Here is a 26,930-nt window from a genome sequence, read left to right as displayed (position 1 = left end):
CTGCTTTTAAAATACATCTCAAAAATAATTAATTCGACAAATGAAGATTAAGCGACAGTACAGATTAAACACACTTATCAACAAAGGAGAGTTTGGGTGCTATTTTAAATATGTTATAAATAGGATATGCTATTGTTCTAAGATGGGTGTTTTCCCTGTTGGGAACCTCTCTGCAGTAGCATAGCAGTGGGGGGTAAGTAACAAAGGGATAGAACACCAAAGAAGTATTATTGCTTTTCTTATTTAAGCAAAAGGAATTTTTGCCGTGCTTACATGGCCTCGTTGATTCAAGAAGAGACGCAGTCGAACGTTTGCATGACTTTCGAGAGCTCTGTTAAAAATGCTTCTATAAAATACATCAAAAATACATCAAAAATAATTAATTCGACAATACAAATTAAACATTTATCAACAAATGAGAGCGCGGGTGCTACTTTAAATGTTTTATAGATAGGATATGCTATAGTTCTAAGGAAGAGAATGAATTCCGAAAAAAATTATGGACAGTTGGATTCCGAGAAATGGTAGTTAGAAAAAAATTGACATTTTCCCACGCGTTGACGTCATTCAAACAGCAAGTCGATGATGCAATACGACAGGGACTTTCCCATAGATTTGAGTCATTGATGGTCTGATTTTTTAACCAATCTTAAGCTTCACATTTTGTCTACACAAATTATGGAAATCTGTTTTATTTGTGAAATTTATTTTTAAAGTAAAGTTTACTCGAAAAGGTTAATTCTGTGTTTGGTAGTGTCCATCATAACGATTGTCATCGAAGCAAGACATCGACACTTTGTTTAGTTCGTAGCTACCAAGTTGATGATTAACGCTTCCGATATTCTCATTTTACGATAAATCGTTGTTGAATAATGTATTTTTATTATAAACGTGTTTGATGTCTTTCTTGATAACATTCTTCTTGATGCCTTTGGCAGTTTTACATCCTTTTTGATTTTCTTTCATGTACCTTTACATATTTGATTGGTCCGGGGATAAAGTGGCTATCGAGTAATTGACTGGATACGAATCGTATATTTCTTTCTTTGATTTTATTCAATCTGTAAGAGACAATACATAATTCTAAGGAAATCTAACAGCAAGCGATTCATGAAATTACATGAGGAAAATACGAAATTACGGCAATACTGAAAATTTTTGGTTACAAAACAAATTTCCTACTTAGTGGCGTTATCCAGTCAGAAATTACTTCAGCGAAATGGGAGAGAAAAGGATCAGCAGAAAAACTGCAGGTTAGCTAGCGAGGAACAGTACCTTCTCTTTCACAACTGAAAAACGCGTCATTTGATTTCAAGGTAAACCTACTAAGACGATTGCGCCATCGACTGTCAATTAAGGCTAAAATTAAATGTCAATCAGCTAATTTGTAAAATCAAAAATCAATCAACGAAACGTTAATCTTAAACCGACGAACTTCAGATGCTTCATCTTTGAATTTTCCAATGACTTTCTTATTCGTTTTGTCGAAGAATGGTGAATTTTCTGCATATTCACTGTTGTGAAATTTATTTTTGTCCGCCCAAAAGTCCTTATAAACGTCCTCGGTATCTATTTGATATGTTAAACTGTCAGTGTTTGTGAATGATAATTTTTCTTTGTCAAACGATCAAATTTTAGACAATGAGAGCGAAGTGAGCAATTTTCGCAATACAAAATCTTTTTGTTCCTACTATTACCAGCGTCAACTGGACACTCAAAAAGGAATAGAACTTTTCAGGTCGTGTTCGTATTTGAATGGACCGAGAGTTTATTACATGTTATTGAAGCACTCGGTGAATAGAGTGGGAATAGACTTCAAGCGGAAGTAATCTGTGAGCGGGTCACGGCCAGATGAATTCAAACTTGCTTTATTCGAATTTGCATAAAATACATAAAAGCAAGTTAGCTCTACAACACAAAACTCTGTTCACTAATAAAAGCATTATCAGAGCATTTCACGAAGCAAAACACAAAAAAACACTGTGCACATGCTTAGCACATGTACATAAACATAAAGATACGTTCGATTAATTGTTTAAATTTCATGAAATCTAGACACTTCTTGTCTCCGTATCTTTCCGTAAATACCTTTAAATATAAATCTGATGCATAAGTACAAATGTTAAAGCACATAAAATGTAACCTAGACATAAAAACGCATGTACGATAAAGTGAGTCGAACTTGAAGTTGCCACGGGTCCAAGTTACAAGGGGAGAAACTGGCGTAAATCCGCACACTAATTTTCTAACCTCTCTGCCCTTGTTCCTTAAACTTTTCAAACGTCGTATCGGTATTCTGCTTAGTTCACGATCACGTCTACATACACGATGAAATTTGCACTTTTGCTTCGCTCGATTAACATTAGATAGCTCAGTTGATATAGCATATTTCTCGATGAAAGGCTCACTTACAAACGTCTTTTATAAGGTTCGCGGACCGACCAGTTCCGGAAACGCTCGACATCTTTTAGTTTCGGTCTATTGTGAACGCAGTGTACATATTTTGCATGCGTTTTGTGCGTATTAAACACGGTATCTGTGCTGATTTTGCACCGCAAAAGCTTCTCTTCTTCCGCGATTACACAATACCATGTGCTTATCTGTCGCGCACGCGTCAGAGTCAAACCTTCGCGCATACTTGTTGGGGACTTGACTGCAATTTGCAACTGAACGTAAAAAAGAACTAAGCTAGAGCTTCCTTTAGAAATTTAGAAATTTTGCGTGATAAGCGAAATAGAGACTGTGTGACGTAATGGAACGCAGGCCCTACTGGAAGATTTTTTTGGCCCAAAAACCTCTCGGATCGGATCACGGATCGAAAAGAAAAAAGAGTTTTGAAAAATAAAACAATCAAATCAATTTCAATAATACAGCTAATAATTAAGAGTTAAAAAAAGAGGAGGTGAGGGGCTGAAAAAATTAGAATATTGTCAATGAAAATAAGAGATGTTGCGTAACAAGCTGTCATGATTTTGTACGCTGTCGTTACGAAATAAGAGAACGTGTTATCAAGACTGACATTTTTGAAGACGTGTCGCCTAGATGTGTTTCTCGTTAAGCACCACGACAAATATAGGTTTACACGAGAAAAGAAATCAATCGAGACAAAAGATAAGAAGCGAACTGGTCCTCAGTCAGAATAATTATGTAAAAGAGAGAGGGTTTTGTTGTGCTACTTAAATTAGTTTACGACACATAGTGGCACCTCCGACGGGACAGGTTTTAACCAACGAGAACGCTCGAGCAAGAGCAAAGAACCAAACCAGTTATAGTCATGACAGAGACATGACAGAATTGAACAACAAAATAAAGGTACTCAAACTGAAGATCACTAAAACAGAAGAAATCATCCCCAAACGAGACCAACAAGCTTTGGAGCGACTTCGGCTATCGATATCAAGTCTTGTGAGTGCGAGGAATCGGCAAAAACGAGAGCGAAGAAGAAATCGCGCTATAGGGTAAAGACATCGAAGACAACCTTGAGAGAGCCGATAACACGACAAGAAGAATTCCCTGAATTTAGCTATAGCTCTCATCTTGTCTTGCCAAGATGAAAGCTATAGACCTCGAAGAGCAAGAGCGAGAGGCGATAGAGAAACACAAGAAGAATATGGAGTTTGAGCGGCATCTACTAGCACAAATCAATTACAATGATATATCAAGGGTATAATGGTAGAAATTGTCTTCCAACAAGAACAATAAAGAAAATTTATTTGTACGGAATCAGTAGTTTGTCAAATTTTAAACTATTTTGGTGAATCATATTCATATCTTATAAAAACTGACAACTGCAACAGAAACTTAGGGGTACGACAGCGCAAACGTAATTCGCGAAGAAGAATATGGCCAGCCTACAGATATCGTGAATACGTATATGAAGAACATAATGGAACTGCCGGTTATTACTGGAGCAAATCCGAGAAAAGTGAAGGAATTCTAAAGGCAACTTCGCTACAATGTTAAAAGCTTGGACACGATTGAGCGGCTCGGGGATATCAAAGGAAATGTGCGTTCTACTTTAGAAAAATTGAAGAGGGTGAAAGCTGATCTGTTGCGTGGAAATGAAGACTGGAGAGACTGGGATTTCAAGGATCTCTTGAGGGAACATAAGGAAAGGACAGGTTAGGGTTAGGGTTAGGGTTAGTTAAACATCAATTACGTCGAGGAAAGCATGGCAGAAAATACCTCAGTTAAAGGAATTTCAAACCCAAAGCAGAGGATTCCCACGCGTGCACTCAAAACCATTCACATAAAGAAACACGAACCGGAAACCAGCAGTGTGTTTACTGCGAAGATCAGATTCACAGTTCTGTCAATTGCACAAAAGTCACCGGGATGGGGAGGAAGCGCATAATACTCTCTGAGAAAAGATTATGCTTTAGCTGCACGGCAGAAAGCATCGCGCGTATGAATGTAAGAGTAGATCTCGATGCTAGAAATGTAGTCGCAAACACCACACATCCATTTTTAGCACCCGCGAAAACGAGTACAATCCTCTCCTAGTCGTTGCTGGAATGTCAAACACGCGAGTGACATATCCTGCTGTGGTTGTTGAGGTAGAGGTTGTGAAATGTTGAACATTGGTAGTAGTTGCATGCACCTTGGGTTTGGGGCCTTACGGAGGGTAAATGGCTTGGGTTGGCTAAGCTCAGGTTTCATGTTACCCTTGGGGATGTGGTTACACAGTAAAAGACTCCTTTCGGGGTCAAATATGATTCGATATGAATTCACTGACCTGGCAAATTGGCAGGAAAAGTGCAGAGCAACATGGGTGTCACGAATCGAGATCTAGTAAACTTAATTTCAGTGATCCTCCTGCTTATTATACGACAGTCCTCCATAAATATAGCAGTCCAGCAGTTTTTTGCGAGAAAACACCGAAGAAGGCCCTTTCAACTACGCTACCTTTAAGGTTTGTCGGCATGTTATTTACATTTACGAGTTCGTCGCGAACTTGCTCACCGGCCAAGAAGAGCTTGGTTATTTGTACGACCAAAGAATTGTTTTCAGCATTTTCTAAATAGCAATACACTGAATCACTGGCGGAAGGAAAACTTGAGAGTTTCTCGCGATACCTTTAAATATATATGCCAGCTCGCTTTAAAAGTAGCTTTAAAACCCGCCAATGAGTTTAAAGCTACTGCGGTTTTATCTTATGTCAAAGGTCTGTCCGAACAGCTTCGCCGTTGCCTACAACAACAAGGCGTACGCGCTGTTTTCAAGTCGGAGACTACGCTAAGATCTCAGTTAGTGCGACCAAAAGACGCTGTCGACCCGGCTATACAAGATGGTGTAGTTTACAGGATTCCCTGTGAATACCGCAAATTATACAGCGCAGAGACTGGAAGACCTATGCAAGACAGAATTAAGGAGCACGATCGAGACATTCGACTCGCCCGTACCGAGACCTCCGCCGTTTCAGAGCATGCTCACAACACCAGACACAAGCCACTCTGGAACGAAGTGAAGTTTATTGATCGTGACCCTTATAACTACACGAGCAAGGTCAAAGAGGCTTTACCCTAACAACATCAACAGGGATAGTGGAATAGAAATTCCAGAAGCGTGGATGCCCACGATCAAAAAACACAACAACGGGAGAGCCGTGCGACAGCGGACCGCCCAGGGAGCAAGTCACTGAATGAACAGCAAGGATCGAAATGCACCAACCAGAGCTGTTGAAAAACAACTAATCACAGCAGAGCATCATGCTTTATAAGATCACGCATGATCAGTGACCTCATCGCCTGAAGAAGACTAGCAGTATGCAGTCGAAACGTCGCTATCTACATCACACGTGACTACATCGTGAGACAAACAACGAAAAACTTAGCTTTTACTAGGGACAGTTATTTGGGAAGCTTAAGGCTGACGCAAATAATTGATCTGCGAGATAACGACACATTGTGATATTTTGCGATAGCGCAGATCAATCTTGTTTCAACGTTTTATAATTATACAGGTTAGTGTTTTATAATTATTTCGGGCAATCTCTCTGAATCGTGAACACAACCACGCATTAGGAGAAAATATTTTTTTTTCAAAGCGATGTTGAAAGAAATTGGACATGACCAGGCCGTACGCAGCGACAAATTGAGTACACATGTTTGTTACCCGCTGGAAATTTTTAAGGCGCGCAAAGGAATGGAGACGAATATTTCTACAGTATCACAATGGCTGCATTTATAAAATTCCCATTGTTTGTTTGTTTTCATTTTTCGGAGATAAGCGCAAACCAAAACTGATAAGGTGTCCGTTTCCAGGAAAGTTCCTGTCAAACCTCGTCTCTCTCTAATTACTGGGATACCTGTGGTAGCCCAGTCATAAAATGCCTTTGTTTTTTTGTCGTCTTTTTACTGGGATACCTGTGGTAGCCCAGTCATGAAATGCCTTTGTTTTTTTGTCGTCTTTTTTTTTTTTTTTTCCTCCGCCACAAAATGGAAAAATTGCGCAATAGTACCCAGAGGTCATTGGGCCCTCAACACCATGACAACTAACTGTGATCCAATGAGGTGTTCACATGCTGATCACGCGTGCTATCTTGATGATGATTGACGTTGTCATACACGGACAGGGCCGGGTCACATGACGAACACGAGATTTTTGCCCATTAAACTCTTTTGTCAGTCGTTTTGTATTTCAATGTGTTTGGATTACGATCATCTTGAGCATTATGGCGCAAACGCTCAAAATACTTATAGACGCATACACAAGTCGTATTGTTCGCGGCTAATCCACACATAAAGATGTTATTGAGCGGTAATTTTTAAAAAGGACTGAATCGCGAACGCTTGAAAGCCATGAAAGCATTGAATGCCTTGTATGTCTTGTATGCTAAGTATGCCAATGTCTTAGTTGAAAACGTTAACTCGTTGTAAAAGGCAGAATCTGAAATCTGAAACCAAACTGCATATACTCTATGCAATCTATTGAACAACACTGCTACCGTGAGACTGAAGAACAAAATTCAAATGAATACAAACTGCTTGTGAAGAAAGAGGCCATGTTGGATTCACTTGATGCCAGGGAACGTAGCTACGATAACAGTGCAAATGATATTAATTTCACGATCAGAAAGGTGAATCTTATGTTTGTTTTCATTGTAGTTGTATGGATATTTTTTTTTAATAAATACATAATCCAAAATCCCGTGTTTTTTGTGTATAATGTTATTATGTTAAGTATTGTTTACGCAATTGTCTTGTCACAGGCGACCCAAGGTCACATCTCGAGAAAGAGCCAACGATTAATTCACGAACGCGTCACGCGTTGTGTGACTCAGAGTAAGATATGCTAGGAACCATTGAAAATTTGAACACGTTATTAGGAATAGTATAGGGAACGAAATATGGTCGATTTACAACGATAAATATTTCGAAATATGAAGATTTTTCTCGTAAAATCAATAAAACTTACTCATACCCTGTGAATCCGTTGTAGTTTCTGGCGATTGTTGCCGTTTTAAGCTTGCTTTACCATCACTATTATTTACGTCATCTACTTTTATTACATTGTTAAAATCTGTACAGACATCACACCAACCAACTATGTTGAAGGCTTGAAGTTATATTACGATCGATTTTCATCAAGAAATGGGCCAGGAATTTTCCACAATAGTGCAAATAATCGTGAAGGCTGATCGCGGAAAAGCGATTGCGTGACGCTCGGTAAGCTGTAAGATGACATGTTATTATATACCAGACGTAGAAACTCTTCAGATTCTCAGTCTGCATTTTGTAGTCACTCTGCAGTCTATATTTTGTATCCGGTCTGCAGTCTGCTGTCTACATTTTGTACTAACAGGTATCCGTGGCACCAATACAGTTTATTTTTGGTTACATTTATTCGCACAACACACATAATCTACCACAAAATACCTGTGTGTGAGGTAATTCGACATTTTCATTCTTTCCCGCGTTAATAATCTTCTTTCCTTTTGTAAGAATGAAGACCACTTACAATGTTTCAAGTAATCCACCCACCCTAGAAAAAATAACTCTTGCATGCTTAGCATGCCTATGTTTTGAGACAGGTTTATGCCCTTGGCTAGACTTGAGCTCACTATTTCAGTATACTAGTCCGACACGGGTAGTATCGCTACACTTGATTCCACGGATCCAGTACCACCCAGGTATCCCAGTTACCCTGCTCACAGGGTCTAGTTTTTTTTTTTTTTCCTCCGCCACAAAATGGAAAAATTGCGCAATAGTACCCAGAGGTCATTGGGCCCTCAACACCATGACAACTAACTGTGATCCAATGAGGTGTTCACATGCTGATCACGCGTGCTATCTTGATGATGATTGACGTTGTCATGCACGGACAGGGCCGGGTCACATGACGAACACGAGATTTTTGCCCATAAAACTCTTTTGTCAGTCGTTTTGTATTTCAATGTGTTTGGATTACGATCATCTGGAGCATTATGGCGCAAACGCTCAAAATACTTATAGACGCATACACAAGTCGTATTGTTCGCGGCCAATCCACACAAAAAGATGTTATTGAGCGGTAATTTTGGAACGGACTGAATCGTGAACGCTTGAAAGCCATGAAAGCATTGAATGCCTTGTATGTCTTGTATGCTAAGTATGCCAATGTCTTAGTTGAAAACGTTAACTCGTTGTAAAAAGCAAAATCTGAAATCTGAAACCAAACTGCATTTACTCTATGCAATCTATTGAACAACACTACTACCGTGAGACTGAAGAATAAAATTCAAATGGATGCAAACTGCTTGTGAAGAAAGACGCCATGTTGGATTCACTTGATGCCAGGGAACGTAGCTACGATAACAGTGCGAATGGTATTAATTTCACGATCAGAAATGAATCTTATGTTTTTTTTCCATTGTAGTTGTATGGATATTCTTTTTTAATAAATACATGATCCAAAATCCCGTTTTTTTTGTATATAATGTTATTATGTTAAGTATTGTTTACGCAATTGTCCTGTCACAGGCAACCCAAGGTCACGTCTCGAGAAAGAGCCAACGATTAATTCACGAACGCGTTACGCGTTGTGTGACTCAGAGTAAGTTATGCTGGGAACCGTTGAAAATTTGAACACGTTATTAGGAATAGTATAGGGAACGAAATATGGTCGATTTACAACGATAAATATTTCGAAATATGAAGATTTTTCTCGTAAAATCAATAAAACTTACTCATACCCTGTGTATCCGTTGTAGTTTCTGGCGATTGTTGCCGTTTTAAGCTTGCTTTACCATCACTATTATTCACGTCATCTACTTTTATTACATTGGTAAAATCTGTACAGACATCACACCAACCAACTATGTTGAAGGCTTGAAATTATATTACGATCGATTTTAATCAAGAAATGGGCCAGGAATTTTCCACAATAGTGCAAATAATCGTGAAGGCTGATCGCGGAAAAGCGATTGCGTGACGCTCGGTAAGCTGTAAGATGACATGTTATTATATACCAGACGTAAAAACTCTTCAGATTCTCAGTCTGCATTTTGTACCCACTCTGCAGTCTATATTTTGTATCCGGTCTGCAGTCTGCTGTCTACATTTTGTACTAACAGGTATCCGTGGCACCAATACAGTTTATTTTTGGTTACATTTATTCGCACAATACACATAATCTACCTCAAAATACCTGTGTGTGAGGTAATTCGACATTTTCATTCTTTCCCGCGTTGATAATCTTCTTTCCTTTTGTAAGAATGTAGACCACTTACAATGTTTCAAGTAATCCACCCACCCTACAAAAAATAACTCTTGCATGCATAGCATGCCTATGTTTTGAGACAGGTGTATGCCCTTGGCCAGACTTGAGCTCACTATTTCAGTATACTAGTCCGACACGCGTAGTATCACTACACTTGATTCCACGGATCCAGTACCATCCAGGTATCCCAGTTACCCTGCTCACAGGGTCTAGTTGAACACAAAAATCTTGTGGTAACAGATGTAAATTTAGGGACTGAAGTAGAACATCCGTAACAGTGTTACAAAGTTCGTAGCGACAGCTACCGCTAAGATGTCTGGATAAGTTTCTCTTTATTCCTTTCCATAAGAGCAAACCCCATTAAATTTTCCACTTGATTCAGATCAGTAACTGCCCAAAAAATGTAAAACGATATTCTGTTTGCTCTTCAACGAAATTCATTTCCGATGGAATCGCTAAACGCTCCTCGAACGCGCCAAATCCGCCGAGCATGCGTACTCACTTTGCCGCTGTATCTGTTGAACCTCCAATTTAGCTTCAAAAGCTAGGGCAGGTCATATGCAAAGCTCTCTGCCTAGGAAAGGGTAGAGGGGCAGAATAGTGATTTTATTATTATTAAATTATTTCAGCAATACCAAAGAAAATACAAGATCATGAATGTAATTTACGATATATTTATTTCAGCACTGAGGCCTTGAAATACATAATACTCAGTCAAGTAACGATTAGCGAGTGACAGAACACAGCACACCAAGGATCAGGATCAAGATTTTCAAAAATCCGTGAGATATCGAATATTGCTTCTATTTTGCTCCTTAACAAATGGTAGCGTCCTTTTAGAGTACTTACAAGAACTAAGGAATGAATATGAAAAGTAGTAGTAGCTGGGGAAGCTGATGCACCCTTCCTAACTAAACCAAGCAAAGGCTGAGAAAGAGACGCACGAAGACTGCGGCACTTTCGGGATTTCATAACCCTACATTGTATTAGTCCAAAGCCAGTTCATTCGGTAAATTTAGCATCATTTTGCGACAGATTAAACACCTCTACCGCGATATTTTCCTTGTAGTCTATAACCGCCTCCTCGATTTCTCTAATCATTCTCACCCTTGTCTCACCTGTAAATCGCTTTCCGTTAGTCAATCCTTTGAAAAATAACCCAGGAATAGCTCCGCTTAAAAACACAGTAATCGTTGATGGCACTGCTGAAATGCTCTTCGCATCAGTTACTAGAAATACAGAGCAGTGAACCAAAAATAGAAATATCAAAATGATGGCCATATTTTAAAGCATGAGGTTTACTTCATCCCTAACTGGTGGAACTGTGTTATTTGAATTTGACGCGCCACTACAAATGCGTCAAAATGGATCTTCTGGAATTGCATCCTGCTCGTGTTTTCCATCAAGAGTCTGCCACTTCTCCGAAATCATTTCCTTTACATCTCGGTAGCGCATTTGCAGATTATAGTAACATAGATAAATGTTTGTTAAAGCAACGATAGATAATGCTACAAATGGGCCCACGATTGACGCATTTAACACAAGACCTAAAATCACCAAACCAAACATGCGAGTGATACATCGGCAGGACAGGCCCCCTACCCAACAGCCGTCTGTTAATATTGCCTCTACGAGTAGATAAAAACAAAATACAAAAAATTCAACAACAAACAACTTTAAAATATGTGTGTGAAAAAGAAGATTTTCGTTGCGTATTTCGTGGATACGTTTTCTTGCTATTTGCAATAGTTTCCTAAAACAGACTTGGATCAGACTAAACCACGGTGAATACCAAAAAATAAGCAAGACTAATCCTACTAAAAAAAGACAGAGGCATATTCCTCCAAAAATGCCACCCACAACTATGACTGAAACAAAATCCCAGAATAACACCCACGAGGCAATGAAAGGAGTTCTATCTCGTTTCTCAATACCGCAACGTGTAAAGAACTTTAGAGACCCTACCAGTGCTTTTTGGTGAAGGGTAATTAAACATGAAGCTAACTTGTAACTGTTTACTGCTAACTTTCCTAAGTGTCGGAGCATGTCCTCTCCTACTGAAACCGTATTTTCTTTGCAAACAGGGCATACGACTTGTCCAATATCCTCTCTGACAGTAATTAGGAAATCCTTAGGACTTGAAAATAAAATCAAAATCAAAGGAGCGAGAGCCATTAGCCAGCTGAATAAACCTTGAAAATCGAAAATATATGAAAACAAGTGTCCCACCAGAGATGCCTTTGGTTTTTTATGCACTTCCTCCATAAATTTACTTTCTACGATGTAGTTTAATACTAATCTTAGATACACAAAAAATGGAATAACACCGTACCAGAGAAATGCAAGTTTGGAATGAAATGAGAATAATTCTGTACTTTCTTCTGTATAAGTTCTTATAAAATAGGAGAAGGTAATTGGATTTGGTTCGTCTAAATAAAATAAACTTTGCACGTGTCTTTTTTATTTATCTTCGCCTACTTGGGAATTAGCTTGCTGACTCTGAGTCAAAAAAGATAAAGTTTTAAGAGGAATTGAATCGTCATTTTGAACATTGTCATTCACTGAAGCTTCAGCGGTTGATCCGTACCTGCCTCTTTGCTGATTGCTCTGTCGATGATGGCTGTCTTCTGACTGTTGCTCCTTTTCGCGTCGCTCTTCTTTTTTACACTCCTCTTGAAGATTGAGAATGGAATCCGGCAGGAAAAGGAGAAACGCTGGACAAAAAAGCATCATTAGCACAGTCAAAAGGTTTAGGGTACCATTAAAAGCTTGGAACCAACCGCTAACTTGAACATCCAGCTCACATTGAATTGAAGCAGACCCCGTGTTTTCGTCTTTCCTCATCTTACAGCACTGGAATTTAACATTTCCCTCAAAGGAGCTCCATAAAAAGTTTTCAATCATCGCAACACACACAACATTCTTATCTGATGGTTCACCTGAGTTTATCTGTGTCATACTCAGAAGTGCTCTTCCAACTACCTTGTTTTGATAGGATGATTTCAAGTTCGCAAGGCATCCGCTTGGTTGATCTTCCAACAGCACATCCATGCTTCTTGTTTGGTATTTAAGGAGGCCCATGGACAAAATATCATAGTCATAGGACAAAGACAACATTGGCTCGCTGATCAAACTCGCCCAAACCCATCTATTTGGGAGAAACTCGTTTTCTGACTCTAATGGACGGTAGCTGTCGTTACTGAACTTCAAATCTAAGTATATTATTCTAACACCCTTCTCGGAAGCCTTAACGCGGAATTCGGATGCATTCCCTTTTCCAACCGGTAAGACCTTGCACTGAGCCTTGGCTTGACAAGAAGAGAGAAAGAAAAGAAGCACAGAGAAAAAACCGATAAACTCCATGGCCATGTTCTGCTTACAATCACACGCTAATCCGCCGAGTTACTGTAAAAAGAACGAAAATCATAGCACAAGTAAGTTTTATTCACGCAGTGATTAATGTGAAAATACAGTATTTCAACTGTATTTCAGAGTCGTAATCATGAAGTGTCCAACTTAAATAAATATAATCACTGTTTACATAAGGCTTACATAAACATGTAGTAGACAACCTTCAGCAAAACGTTTTGATTTCATATCCCGCCAAAAAGGAATCTTGCGAGTGAATCAATCGACCCCTATTGAATGTTATCGATAAACCGTGGAGAGCTTTCTGTTTCTGCGAGGGCTCCTGGTAGGACAAAGACAACTTCAAATCCAAGTATACTATTCTAACACCTTTCTCGGAAGCCTTAACGCGGTATTCGGACGCAGTCCCTTCTCCAGCCTGTAAGACATGGCACTGAGCCTCAATGAAGTTCTCCGGCTTGGCGTGACAAGAACAGAGAAAGAAAAGGAACATAGAGAGAGGGGCGATAAACTCCACGGCCATGTTCTGCTTACAATCACAAGCTAATCCAAGCTATCTGCTTTGTTGTCTGTTGGGGGGCTTCGCTTCATTATTCCTCTACCATATTTTGGGTAAAAAATGAATAATTCATTTTTTATCCAAAATACGGGCCGTATAGAAACTGTAAAGAGAATGGAAATCATAGAAAAAATAATTTTATTGACACAGGATTTAATATGAAAAAACAATATTTCAACTGTATTTCAGAGTCGTAATCATGAAGTGTCCAACTTTCGTAAGTATAATCACTGCTTATGGAAGGACTTACGTAAACATATAGTAGACAACCTTCAACACAACATTTTGACTTCGTATTCTGATTTAATCGACTCCCATTGAATGTTATCGATAAAACGTTGAGAACTTTCTTTCAGTTTCTGCGAGGGCTCAATTTATTATCGTGTTACCAAGAGTTTCCATTTTTCTAATACGAAATTTGATAAGTAAATCCCGCAGCCCTAAATAAATGTAGTTGATAAATTTGACACACCACACTTGGCAATTCCTTTTTCATTTTCGATGCTATTCGCCATCTAAGACACAGCTTTTTTTTAACCCATACATCGTTAGTTGATAACATTACTTTGCTGTCAAAAAAACTTACCTCTTCTTTTTCCTTCCCTGAATTCGAAGTGAATAGCCCAGTTATATTTGGAAACGGATTTGTAGGCGGTTTCGAAATATAAAGATGGTAAGTTTCCAAAGAAACTGTGATGCTGCGTCGGTGGGAGAGTATACAAAGGTATATTAGTATTATCAGCTGAGTTGATAACGAAAATGGCCACCGAAAAGAGTTTAAAAGCTGACGTCACGAGTGTTAGCCCTTCGTCAGAGCGATAGGTTTCAAAATATACTTTGTCAGCGTCTTGATGTATGCTTCGTAAGCGTTTTTAATGCTGGGAAAAAATACGCTGGTGTCTCGAAAACGAAAACAAACGTAACTCAAGATTTACGCCGTGTAAAACTGCTTTTATAAAAGACATCTCAAAAATAATTAATTCGACAAATGAAGATTAAGCGACAATACAAATTAAACACACTTAACATCGACAAATGAGAGCGCGGGCGCAATCTTAAATATTTTATAACAACAGGATGCTATTGTTCTAAGGAAAGTACTTTTCCCTAATTGAAGCCTCTCTGCCGAATTTAAAGCTGAAATCTAAAGATGACGTTAATATCAAGTAGACCAATAAATAGATAAATAAATGAACCGAAGCAGCCGAAGCGAAAAAGAGGGGACACCACAAAGAATTAACCTGTTAAGTATCATAAAGCAACCAATGCTAAGCGCGTATCTTAAATATATGTCCATGCACGCAAGGCTTTGGTTTTCACTTAGTTGTTTGAATTGAACATAAATGGAATGGCTCGATAAAAAAGGCAATTTTACAATTTAAAAATACTCTATTTTAAAAGAATGGCTTCAGGATGTTTATTCTTAGAGGACCACCCAACAAAAAATATCCTGTTCCTAGTGAGAGAACAACGCGATAGTGGTGGCGGAGCAGAAAAGTGGGGAAAGTTTACGTCGGCTCGTAACGTTGGAACAGCGTTTTTTAGGCAGCTTGATCCACCACTATCACTCTGTTCCGTAACCTGTTTCATTTTAGCGACTGAACGCCTGATCTTTTCTGAATCATTTGCGGTAGCGATTCAGAATCTGAGCGAAGAGTTTTGCCGGTTATGAATGAGATCATGCGTAAACTTCGAAACATGGGTCTTATTTTAGTCTTTTTATTTGTGTCTTGGTGTTCCATAATATTTTTAAGGAAGACATAAATTTCGTCGGTAGTCTCCACAACAGCTCTATTTGTTAGCGGGGTGATAACTAGATTGTTTTTTTAAGGGATTAACTAAAAATAACGATTTAACGGTCTAACCAAGAGACAAAAGTTGACAAAAATTGAAAATGCAGTCAAACATAACATCGAAAGTAAGAAAACATAGACTAATGGGGAGAAAGTAGTGTTATATAAGGGAAAAACACCCATATGGTGGTTTTCTCTAGTTTCATTACGCCTCTGCCAGACAGTTAAAAGAATTGTTAGAACAATTCGCAAACTACACTATAATCCTTTCTAGAATATGGAATAATCTTGCCCATCTTCAACCATTCTCATGCCCTATTAGTTTAATATACTCCATTCCGTGGTCCTATACCCGATCTATAATGCATCTGATCGTAGTTTATGAGGGTAAGTGAGTGATGGGTTCTTGAATAAACTGATCTACTGTGTATACTAATTTGTAAAAAATTTAAGGCAATATCTCACAAACAATTGATGATTGTTTACTGATTATTATTTAGAGCAAATCAAAGTACTTGTTTTATTACTCCTACCCTCCTTACGGAGTGTAGATAAAAAAATCTCTTTAAATTAAATCCGTTATAATTTAAATTAATATACAGATGTTCCTTTGATTCATGAATTTAAAAGAACCAAAGGCCAAATATGGTAATTGGCTTCACAGCATCGCACTATAGACTCGAGAGAGAATTCAGATGTACTATTCAGGTGTCTGTTACTATCACTATCACTTAAGCTGGTTACCCTAACCCTGGAGGACTCCCATCCCCTGAATAAGACACAAACTTCTTAATGGTAACTTTTCATTTTTAAAAGTGTAAGTGCGAACTATCTGAAGATAGCTCTACGTTAATGCACCGGAAATGAAAAATGAAAGTGCAGTTCACACTGAATTAAGCAAAGCTCGAGTACGGTAAGTGCACTTGAAATCTCGAAACATCTCAAATGATCATGCGTGGCATCATACATTTATATTACATTAACACGCTTCTCCATGATCAATCAAGACTGCATCCGCAATGGGCTTCAGCGATTCCTTGTGACTCGGAAGGTTTTCACACACATTAACGTATCAATAGTACCTTTGTGTTATATCCTTCTGTCTATTCATGTGTTCATCGAAAGCCAATCAGAACTATCTAACTTCCTCACTACAAATGAAGTATAGTGATAATTAACCATATATGCTAGCCTTGGAAAACTTCGGTTTACCCACTATGACATGTAATTCGCTGAATAAAGGCTGTTCTTTTGGTGGCCTAGACTGTTCAGATATTAATAAGAGTTACACTAAAAAGTACTAATTTGAAGGAAATTTGGACATCTTGAGGTATGTTTTCTCTAAAAAGCACCGTTCGAAATAAAAAACGAATAGATTTACTTTGCGTTTGCTGAATGTTCACTGCACATGTTCACAAGCACGAAGAACTGCAGCTGCGTATTGCCGTTTCTTCTCCTCGGTTCTTTCCACTTCAGGATATCCATAAGCAAGTTTGTCCATATTGATCAGCTCTTTCACCGTCTCCACAGTTGGCTGTGCTCCATCGACAATGCTTTTCACCGTCTCTTTTAAAGCAAACGTCAATTTTCCCTCCAAAGCTTTCTTGATTGGCTGATTATCTACATGAAGGATCTGCAGCTCGCATTGAAGTTGTTTAATAGCTTTCCGAGCCATTTCCTTCGTTCTTTTCATTTCTGCTTCGACAACAACGACGTCCTAAAGAAAAAACATATTCGTCATGTGCTGTGTGCCAAAAAACTTGGGATTTTTTCCACCCTAATTGCTGCAAACATCTTTTGACTTCTGCGTCCTTTTTAAATTCGAGGAAATTTAATATCCTACTCAAAAATGCCAAAAACCAGATACTTCTGTAACTTAAATTTGCATTAAATCTTCAAAATGAGTATTTTCCTTTTTGCATGGTAGTGTTTTTTACATAATTCTTTCACCGAAATAGCTGAATTATTTCCTTAACCCTATATTTTTTTCAAGCGTCTTCTCCATTCTCTGATATACATCAAGTTTCATTTCCGCTATTTTAAGATGTTAACAGGCAAATCTTTGAATGCCTGGCAAGGCCATACAAACTCGAGCCAATCTCAAAGCTTTTTACAACTATCCATACTTTCTAGTTAAATCGCATAGTCGAAATTCTTACTTTTCGAGTTTTCAATCTACGTCAGCTGTTTAAATGAGGCATATTACCTTCCAGACATTTACCTTCAAGTCACTGAAGTGAAATTGAGAGACGTTCTCAATTGTTAAGGTTAGAAACTCTTGTAGGCCCTGTACGGACGGCCACAGCGCCGCAGTTATCGGTAAGTAATCAAAATAATCTTCTTCTAGGGGAACAAGACTGGCATGTAACTCCCACTTCCAGGGAAAAGGATGACTTGTTGCTGAAAAATTAGTTGATAAATAAGCTGACATATCAGAAAAAAAAGGCACGGAGTCCCTCTATCAATGAGACATAAATGTAGAATGGAGAAGGTAGTTGGGGCAGAGGCGAACTGTCTATCACAATCGCTCCTTCTGCCTCGCAATAGACAGCGCATGACACAACAAACTCGATACAATCCCTATTTTCGCCCCGTTTTCATGATGGCACCTACTTTATGAAATACTTTCCCGAAGAAGTGTACCGGTTTTATGTTTCAAAGCTGCCTTAAAAGCACTTTATTTCGGAAGTGTTTCCTTTAATCCATAAGAATTTTTTAAAGGTTTTTACCTCTTGGTATTTTGGTTATTTTGTATTGACAATTTTTTTAAGGTGTTACCTAAGCCCATCGAGACTTAATGAAACCATACATTGTTATATTACTATTATCATTATGGCAAATAGAGTGAGATAGTTTCCATACGGTAAAACTTCAATAGAGTTAGAATTAGCAGGGATAAGGGAAGTGATTTCTGGTGAGGAACAAAAAGCATTTCTTCCATTCTTAATTTCAAGGATCAGGTCTAGTGAGAGAGTCTAAAAGACTTGGACTTGGGGTTTAAGGCAGCTTATCACAGCTGATCAATCATGAACCAATCTATATGCTTCAAACTTCAAATCAGGAATAGCTTAGGACAAACACAACAGTACATCGGGGTTTACTTACAGGGTTCCACATATTTATTCATCTTAATCCAGTCGAACCCTGGGCTTTCGTTGGACAATACAATTCTTGGTACCAGCCTCTTCTCTAGCAACATCTTGTAAAACGCAGCCCAAAGTTCGTCGGTGACGTAATCATGTCCATTTGTATGCAATCCGTACACGTACAAACCAGCTTCAAAGAGTTTCACCTCGACATTCTCGATTTCCTCTCTGCGACCCTTCTCCTCCTTATACACAGTCAAGATCCTGTTGTCTACCGACAGAGCACAAATGACAGGTTTCTCGGAGTGGAAGCCGTTGGGAGCGTAACAACCTTGAAATTGGAAAGGTAGAAAAGGTAACATTACCCCTAAAAAGCCCCGATTTCATTATCCCCTCCCCCTGTAAATGGTTAGTGTATCAAGGAAACCCCCTGTCGAAAGTGATTAAAAAATCATATCCATTATAATCTGGAAATGTGCTTTTTTCGCTTTTCACATCTCCGCTGATCTATTAAACCGGGTTTCTTGGGGATTTCGGATTTAGAACTGTCAGTTTTTTCTACTCTAAATGAACTTCACTCTAGATTTTATTGTCTTAGTTTAGCCAATAATCAAATAAAAGAACTGCTCTTTTTCTACACAAAAGTGCTTACAAAAACAACTTGAAGCAAGACCCTGGAGCCTCATTAATATTTCTAATGCTTCATAGCTATCTTTAAAATACCTGGAATTTTCTCTGAACAAAGCTTCACTTGTTCCAAGAATCGATTTTGCCATACTGCAACAAACTTCCTTTCTTCCGATACTTCAGGAGTCTGGTTAAAAGTATTGACAAACCTTTGCGCATCAGTACAAGGTAGGCATTAAGAAAGCTAATTTTAAGCTGCAAAAAAATAAAACTGTACGACTCTTACAATGGTTGCTCACCCTATCGCTGGAACTCTTGAAACGTTTTCCAATCCGCTTGCGGTGTTGTTGTTCCAAGCGCATCAGTCTCTCTACTCGCCTGTCTAAGTCATCTAATTGAAATTGTTGAGAATTAATTTGTTTAACTTTTTCCTTAACAGCAGCAGCCTGTTCCTCCATCTCTTTCAAAGAATCTTGGAAACCAAAAAGATCTTTCGTACCAACTTCTTTCCCGTTCACCTCAACGGCAGGAACAAGATACATAGAGAGGATGTCCTTCCATTCATACCAAAGACGTCTAAGAACTTCTGTTAATTTCTTGGTATGTAATCTTTCACTCGGTGACTCACGCCTACTGAGGTAACAAGGCAGTTCAACTGCAGGTGAGGACCATAGATCTAGCTCAGCTTTCCTCTCTTGGTTGTATCCAGCAGCTTGAAACTGAGACATGAGAGACTGATTATTTGGAAGGGATAAAATGCGTTCTTGAATTTTACTGTGTACGTGCTCCAGAAAAAAAGAATTGCTGTCTGAAGGGGGGTCTGAGAACAGTGTCTCTACAATTTCCAGAGTGTGAAAGGCAAGGACTGGTTTAGTGATGATACCAGACAGCCATCGCCGCAACAAAACTAACGTTGGTTCATAAATGTCTTTATGACTTAGGACGAAAGGAAGGTTTTCATGGAGGTACGATGTCTGCCTCGAAACACATTTTACCACTTTGAGTTCTCCTTCGCCTCTTTGGGGCGTCAAGGCACTATCTTGAATAATTTCTTTTCCATCTTCCCCGCTGCGTCGCTTTCCAAAGATTTCTGTAAAGAGGGACTTCAGCTTCAGGCCATGAATTTTGTAGAGATCGTTTCTTTTTGTACCTCTATCCTCGTGGCTCCTGCAAAGCTCCCTACAGGCGTCCAAAACTATGTCTCTGACGACAGCATCTTTAGAGTTTTCTTCGGGCTTTCGACCTCTCAGTATGTTTATGAACTCGCCAAGCAATCGAGCCAATCGAACGCATTCTTTGATCTTCCCTTGTTTGATGCCCTCTCCGTTTTTTACTTCAAAGCCTTCTTGTGGAAAGATGATTTGGGCAATGACTTGTGACGCAGATGCAACGAGCTGCAAGGAGCGAGAACTGAGGTCAACAATCGCATCGACATCGCGTGATGTCAAATCTTCCAACGGCGTCATCAAGAATGCTATACACCAATCGTTTATCACCCGCGCTGGGAAGCCGTCAGATATCATAGCCTGTCTCCATTTGGGTAAGCGGTTAAAGCCGTAGCAATCTTCCGGGTCGTATAGCAGAATCAACTCCTTGAGCCTAATTACAAGATCCTCACAGGAATTCATGCAAACGTGACCATATGATGTCAGTAGCTGCCAAACAAAGTCACATTGCGCAGGGCTTAAGGTAGATATTTCTTCTCCTTGACAAAGTGATTTAATGCTTTCCACAAGTTCAATCGACTTCTGCTTGCATGACCACATAGAGACGATTTTCCCTATTGAAACTGCAGCTTGCTCATTGTTTTCGTAAAGGTTTAGCACACATCTGGTTACTTCAAAAGGCAATCTTCTCTCAAGAATAACACTCAATTCTTTCAACTGTGGCTCAAGAGGTCGAAAACACGAAGCTGAAAACAATCCGAATAAAGAAACAGAAGCTGTTGTAGGCGTGTTGTTTCTTTTGCTTTCCAAAGTTGTGCTAACTACAATTTGCAACTCGAAGAGGGCGGCCTTGTCGATATCATCTCCGCTGCTAGTCCATTTGCACGCTTTCAAAATGACCTCAGAGCATTGAATTGCATGGTGCTGATTCAGTCTTGCCCAGTGCAGAACCATTTCTATAGATGATGCCTCTGTGAGGATTGACAGAATAACACCTACGTAATCATCGATAAAAGATGAACTAGATGCGCATCCCTCGTCTCGACAATGTGAGCTCGGTTGATTAAAAACAAGCTTCCAAATGGCAAGAGCATTTTCTGAAAGATTTTTATTTTGTCCCAGTAACCGTTTCAAGTGAAAAATAATTTTGATGGCTATCAAAACTGGTGTGAAAATGGGATGTTTTTGCTCTGCGGTTGGACAACCATTTCCTAGTGTGGGCACGGCAACATTCAGCGTTGTTCTCATGTCCTTTCCATGCAAGTCTGATGTTTCCTCATTCTCTCCGGATACAAACTTGAAGAATCCATCTTCAATACGCATATCAGAAAATGTAAAGCATCTGAGAGGACAAGATAACTTTTGTAAGGCTGTGCAGCTTAGTTCAAAGGCAAAAGCTGCCTCCTCATCAGAGACTGAGGGATGGAAAACGAGCCACTCCAACTCGCAACATGCGATCCGTCTCGTCATGTGATCCACCTGCGTTTTAAAATGCATAGGGTGGTTCTTTGCCAATATCTCCAAGCCACTGTTTTCTCTGAGGATCATTTCCACACGATCTATTAATTGGTAACTCTTTGCTGGGGTACTGGCAGTGTTGTACGCTTTCCAAAGGAGTCGTGGAACCTCCAGGTAAGAAAGAACAAGATGGTCCAGCGTCAGTTTCCATCTCTTCCCAACTTCAATTAGAAATAGTCTCCTCTCATCTTTGGGTACGTGATTCTCGAGCAGATAGTGAAAGTTGAGCATCGTGAGAGGAGTCATTTTGGAGGGAATACTGCGCAGGACTTCCACTAACTCTTCAAGAGATCTCAAAACATCTTCCAATGACTTAGATTTCCGAGAGATCAAGTCAACAAAAGACACTAACCGTTGAAAAAATGCTTGATCTAAATCTTCCTGCGAGCAAATGGCCTTAAAGATGCTCTTTAAATTTATTTCTGATGGCTCCAACATTTTTGTGGAAAGAACCCAGCAGAGCGATCCACTTTTTCCGTCTGATGGAATTCTAGACAGTTGATTTAGCACCTTGGAATCATTCAACATGGAAACAATGCAACGGAAATCCAAGTGTATGGCTCCAATGTTCGAAGAATTGTTTTGCCACCCAGGAAAAGGCAGCAAATTGTATAACGCATCTCGTATGCTTGTTGCTGATAAGGTTTCTGGGTTTCTCAGAGTAATTTCACTCATTTTCTTCACCAAAATTGTTTTCTCAGAGGGTGAGAGTATTTCTGCAGCCAAGACAGTCCCGATGATTATAGAATAACTTTCTAGAAGATCTAATTCTCCTACAGAATCATCTTGCGAGATTCTTTGACCTTCTGCTCTGCCTCTTGGCAGATGAGCAAGTCTGACTGCTGTTGACCTGATAATAGATAGAAGTTTCAAAATTTCGAAAGGAAAATCAAATCCCCAAGCATAGAGAAGAACATATCGGCAACACTGAGAGTCAATCTCATTTGTGTAAACGCCACCAATGATCAATGCAGCAGCCACAAAGGTCCACACCTTTAGAACTTCGGCATTGGGAAAATTGCGTCCGAGAGTACTACGTTTCAACTGCTCACATAAATCTTGCCTTTCTTCCAGAGTCTCTACAACAATAGGAAAGAGAACATCAAAGTACTCATTTGTTCTTTCTTTGAGGGTAAATTGTTTGTCCTCAATTATGTTCAAAATGCATGTCCCACTGAGGAAGCCTGTTCCAGACTTCTTCAATAGTTGCATTACTTTCATCTTCCTTGCACCAGACAGCGAGATTCGAGCGAGAGAAGAAAACTGTGTCAAGATGTGAGGAGGTATTTTCATTGCCCTCTGCCCGTCGACATAACGCTTGATGAAATCGGTAAATTCAAATAGGATCTCGTCCATGGATTCACGACTTTGACTTGATGTGAGTTTTTCAACGAATTCGATGAGATACTTTCTTTCCGAATCAGTCACGCAAGAGGCTAAGTTCGTTAACTCATCACAAACACGTTTTTTGGTACTGAATGGCAGATAACGGCACAAGCTTAACGTCTTGATAACTGCAATGTCAAACTCCTTGTGAAAGCCCACTGGTTTGTCTCTGGAACACATGAGAAGCCAAATCATGTCTGTTTTCACTTCCTCTGCGCCATTCTGCTGTGAAAGCCATTCTAATGAGTTTAGGGTGGGGAGGATGTGAAAATGTCTAGCCGGAACTTGCGCTGCTAGCCGTGCTGCTTTGTGGATGAACACCAATACCTCAGGGCGCCTTTCAAACGTAGAGGGGAAAAGTTTAATGAACCAGATGAGGATCTCTTGCCAAAAGGATATCAAAGTAAGCAAAGGACAAGGAAGCCATTCTAGCAAGTCTAATATTCTCCCTGCTAACTCGCTGTTCGACTCTCCCACAAATACTGCCAATAGACAGGCGAGAGTACTATAGCTGGGAATGTCAGAGAAGGTTTCCGTCCACAAATTCAGAACCCTTTTAACAAGCTCACCGTTTGGAAATACTGACAAGACTTTAAAGATAAGATTAAACAATGCTGGCTTTTGCAAAAAATCCCCTCCGGCTATGCGAAAGAAGTTACGAAAGATCTCTCTTAGAACATCATTTTTGACGCTCTTCGCCGCCAGCAACTTTAGTGATGTCGCCGTCATGTCAGGAAAGGAGCGAAAGTGGTTGAAATAGTCAAAGAAAATGTCCAACCTTTCCTTATCATGTGGGATATTTACCTCAGTCCCGTTTCTTAGCATCTCCTCTAAAACATTTACCCAAAATAAAAATGTAGACCCATATCTAAAACTCATTGCTTTAGACAAGGCACCACTTAAACCCTCTGTACAATGAGGATCGCAGGCTTTAGCCAAAGAGAGTGCAAAGCCACAAGGCACATTCGGCAACTCTAGCAGTTTCATCCAGTTGGATAACAATGCTGGGGATACCACATTTTCACTAAGTAAAATCATTTTTCCAATGACATGTTGTTGAACGTTTTTAATTTTTGCGTCTACAGAGGCTAACCTTATCGTTTGGTCAAGGATTTCTACAAAGGATTCATCATTTCGCCGCGATTCAATTATCTTGAGGAGTTTTGCACACAAGTAGTTGGTTCCATAGATTTGAAGATTAAAGTTGGTCCCTTCCTTGACCTCTCCTAATGCAGCAAACTTCCCATCCTGAGAAATCTGAATAAATGTTAGAAGGCTTTTAAGAATTTCAGTTGGCAAGCATGTCTTTAGTTCCGTAGGAAAACAGAATTTCAAAGCTTTCATGTAGTAGTCAAAGGAAAGTCGCTGTGACACGTTACTCGTGTAGCAAAAGGATAAACAGATTTCAACAAGCTTTTTAACCTCCTCCAGAAAGGCGGAAGGTTCTACCGAAGAATTTTTAAAAGGAACAACTACTACATTGAAAATTTGAATGATGTGGTAGCCAAGTAGTCTCTGAACATGTTCAAGGAAGCTTGTCTGTTGGATTTCGTCTTTGAAGAAAAGTGTTGCAAATGCTGTTAGGACAGTTTCTAACTCTATCTTACATTGCTTCGAGAGGCTCAAATTCTGCTCAACAATCTTCTTTATCCTCTCTTGTACACTCTGGGACAGTCCTGATGAGTGAAGGTCATTATGTTCACTCATCATTCAAGCAGATGGGAACCGACTATTTCGATCGGTTGGCCACGAATTTAGGACGTGTGTTCAGAACTCTGTCAACAAAAGATTTCTTGAACGTCGCATGTTAAATTCTATGCCTAAGTAAAGATATAATGAGGATTCCAAGTCAGTAAATCTTCACTGTGTGCGCAAGACTAAATAATCTCAGTTGATGTAGGTGCCTAAGCTCTAAATTTTAGTTTTTCGTCCTGAATGTTCTTACAACAGTCTATAGTGAAACCATAACTGTCCAGTGGAGACGGAAAAACTAAGAAAAACATGTAAAGCATAACTAAACCTGATTGAAAATTGTTTGATGAGTCGTAGAAAGTGAGTTCCTGTTAATTGAGGTTACCATCGCTCTCACAATGGTTTCACTAATACGCAAACAGCGATACTACTTAATGAAAAAAGCTCCAACAGAATTACTCAAGTGAGACGATACACACATGCTGTAATCCGAGCCAACATAGGTAACGATTTCTACGAAGGGGGCTCATGGATCCACTTTGTCGAAGGAGAGTAAATAGAGGATAATGGGAACAGACAATTGCCAAGCAGCCTGTTTAGGGACTCGAACGTCCCTTGGTCTAGTGGTGCTCTGTTTTTCAGATTTCTTTAAAAAAATTTACTTTTAAATCTTAAGTCAAATCCCCCAAATTTGAATCTATAAGGATAAGCGCGAGGAAAACTAATCAGTTTAAGAGCTCATATGTAGGCATAAGGGTGGTAGGGTCGAGTTGGAATTAAGCTTGTTAATAGTGCCGAGGCAGAAAGCCAGAGAGCCCTGTTAACAAGTATTCCTACTGTAGCGTGGGCCCCCCCCCCCACCCCGGCCCCCTCCCGCGGAAAAGAAAGTATTGCACATGTTCAAGGAAGGAACATGTGTAGGCATACAAATATGAGGTATCCACTATAAGTGAGTTTTAATTTCAAAGACCGCATATCACTGGCAATGATTACCAAAAAAAAATAAAGGAAAAAAGCCGATGCTAAACCAGTCCTAATTTGAAATCCTCTTGAATCGAAGATGGATTCTTTCCCAAAGAGTCTTGAGCCCAAATTCTCATGTGTACCGGTCAACATTTCCTAATTGCGTGGTGTTCGGTTCAAATTATACTTTCAATGGCTACTTTGGTTGACAACCGGAACGTTAGTTGGAAAGCTGCAGGTTTAATCAACTTTTAGTTTCACTATCATTTTTAGTTCCTAAAAGCTTGTAAATAAATAATTTATGCGTTCAACATTTTAGGGGAAAACCCCTTTTCTCCACTTTTTCAAAATGGCGCCCGACTTCCTTTCCCGTTGAAGGGTTCTGTTTGTGGGTTATAAAAGGAACAGAAAAATGTGACATCGTTTAGATGCTCTCAGGTAGAGCGAGAAAGGCCGCATGATGAATGACTTCGCAACAGTGATTGATTTTCTTTTGACCCCTAAGTGAACACGCTAAGTAAACACGCTATGTGAACACGCTGATTTTTACAGGAAGAACGAACAACTCATTCAGAATCAAAACCCTACCTTTCTTCTCAGTGAAATCCATTTCCTGTATACGTTAAGAGGGTAATGTACTTCAATATTCCCTGAAAATTTCATGTATAAACGTGAACATTTGTAAACGAGCGAACGAGCTGTAACAATATCACAAATTCAAGTTATCAATCGAACTCGAAATTTCTCCTGTGCAATACCTTTTGCATGACCTCCAGCAAATGGATATGAGAAGAAGGGAAAGCATCCAAATACAAAACTAAAATTTTATTTTACTTACCTCATGATCTCACCTCTTTAAAACCGACAACGCTGCGTAAATTTGCTTAGTAATCACCTTTAATTCCGGGAATTTCCCGTTAGAAAGATTTCTTAGAAAGAAACAAACGAAATCGAGGCTAGATGTAATGCCGCTGACACGCGGTATGCTGGTGATGCTTCGAATAATAATATTCTGGACAGGAAACCGAATACAAAATCTGCTCTCGTTAGAGGACTTTTACAGTGTTTAAAA

The 26,930-nt window shown here is 39.3% G+C and overlaps 2 protein-coding genes across 3 annotated transcripts; both read right to left on the bottom strand.

The window, feature by feature from the left end:
- Window positions 1–10,701: 10,701 nt before the first annotated feature.
- Window positions 10,702–11,371, bottom strand: LOC136282537 (uncharacterized). Its single transcript, XM_066170191.1, has 2 exons — window positions 11,083–11,371; window positions 10,702–10,980 (listed from the first exon to the last, which is right to left on the bottom strand). Exons 1-2 carry the CDS (start codon window positions 11,266–11,268, stop codon window positions 10,702–10,704), a joined length of 465 nt encoding a protein of 154 aa, XP_066026288.1. The 5' UTR covers window positions 11,269–11,371.
- A 4,515-nt stretch (window positions 11,372–15,886) lies between these two features.
- On the bottom strand, window positions 15,887–26,773 carry LOC131778642 (uncharacterized). Of its 2 annotated transcripts, XM_066170055.1 has the most exons (7): window positions 26,697–26,773; window positions 26,447–26,508; window positions 19,433–25,023; window positions 19,230–19,320; window positions 18,526–18,837; window positions 17,642–17,820; window positions 15,887–17,137 (listed from the first exon to the last, which is right to left on the bottom strand). In XM_066170055.1, exons 3-7 carry the CDS (start codon window positions 24,911–24,913, stop codon window positions 16,820–16,822), a joined length of 6,381 nt encoding a protein of 2,126 aa, XP_066026152.1. In that variant the 5' UTR covers window positions 24,914–25,023; window positions 26,447–26,508; window positions 26,697–26,773; the 3' UTR covers window positions 15,887–16,819. The 2 variants fall into 2 exon arrangements, with proteins under 2 accessions (XP_066026152.1, XP_066026153.1); XM_066170056.1 differs by lacking the exons at window positions 26,447–26,508; window positions 26,697–26,773 and having other exon boundaries at window positions 19,433–24,451; window positions 24,811–24,903.
- Window positions 26,774–26,930: the final 157 nt, after the last annotated feature.

Source organism: Pocillopora verrucosa, chromosome 7 (assembly GCF_036669915.1).
Source record: "Pocillopora verrucosa isolate sample1 chromosome 7, ASM3666991v2, whole genome shotgun sequence".
Taxonomy (NCBI): Eukaryota; Metazoa; Cnidaria; class Anthozoa; order Scleractinia; family Pocilloporidae; genus Pocillopora; species Pocillopora verrucosa.
The sequence above is the reverse complement of the archived record's forward strand: the minus strand, read 5'-3'. Positions and strand labels throughout refer to the sequence as shown.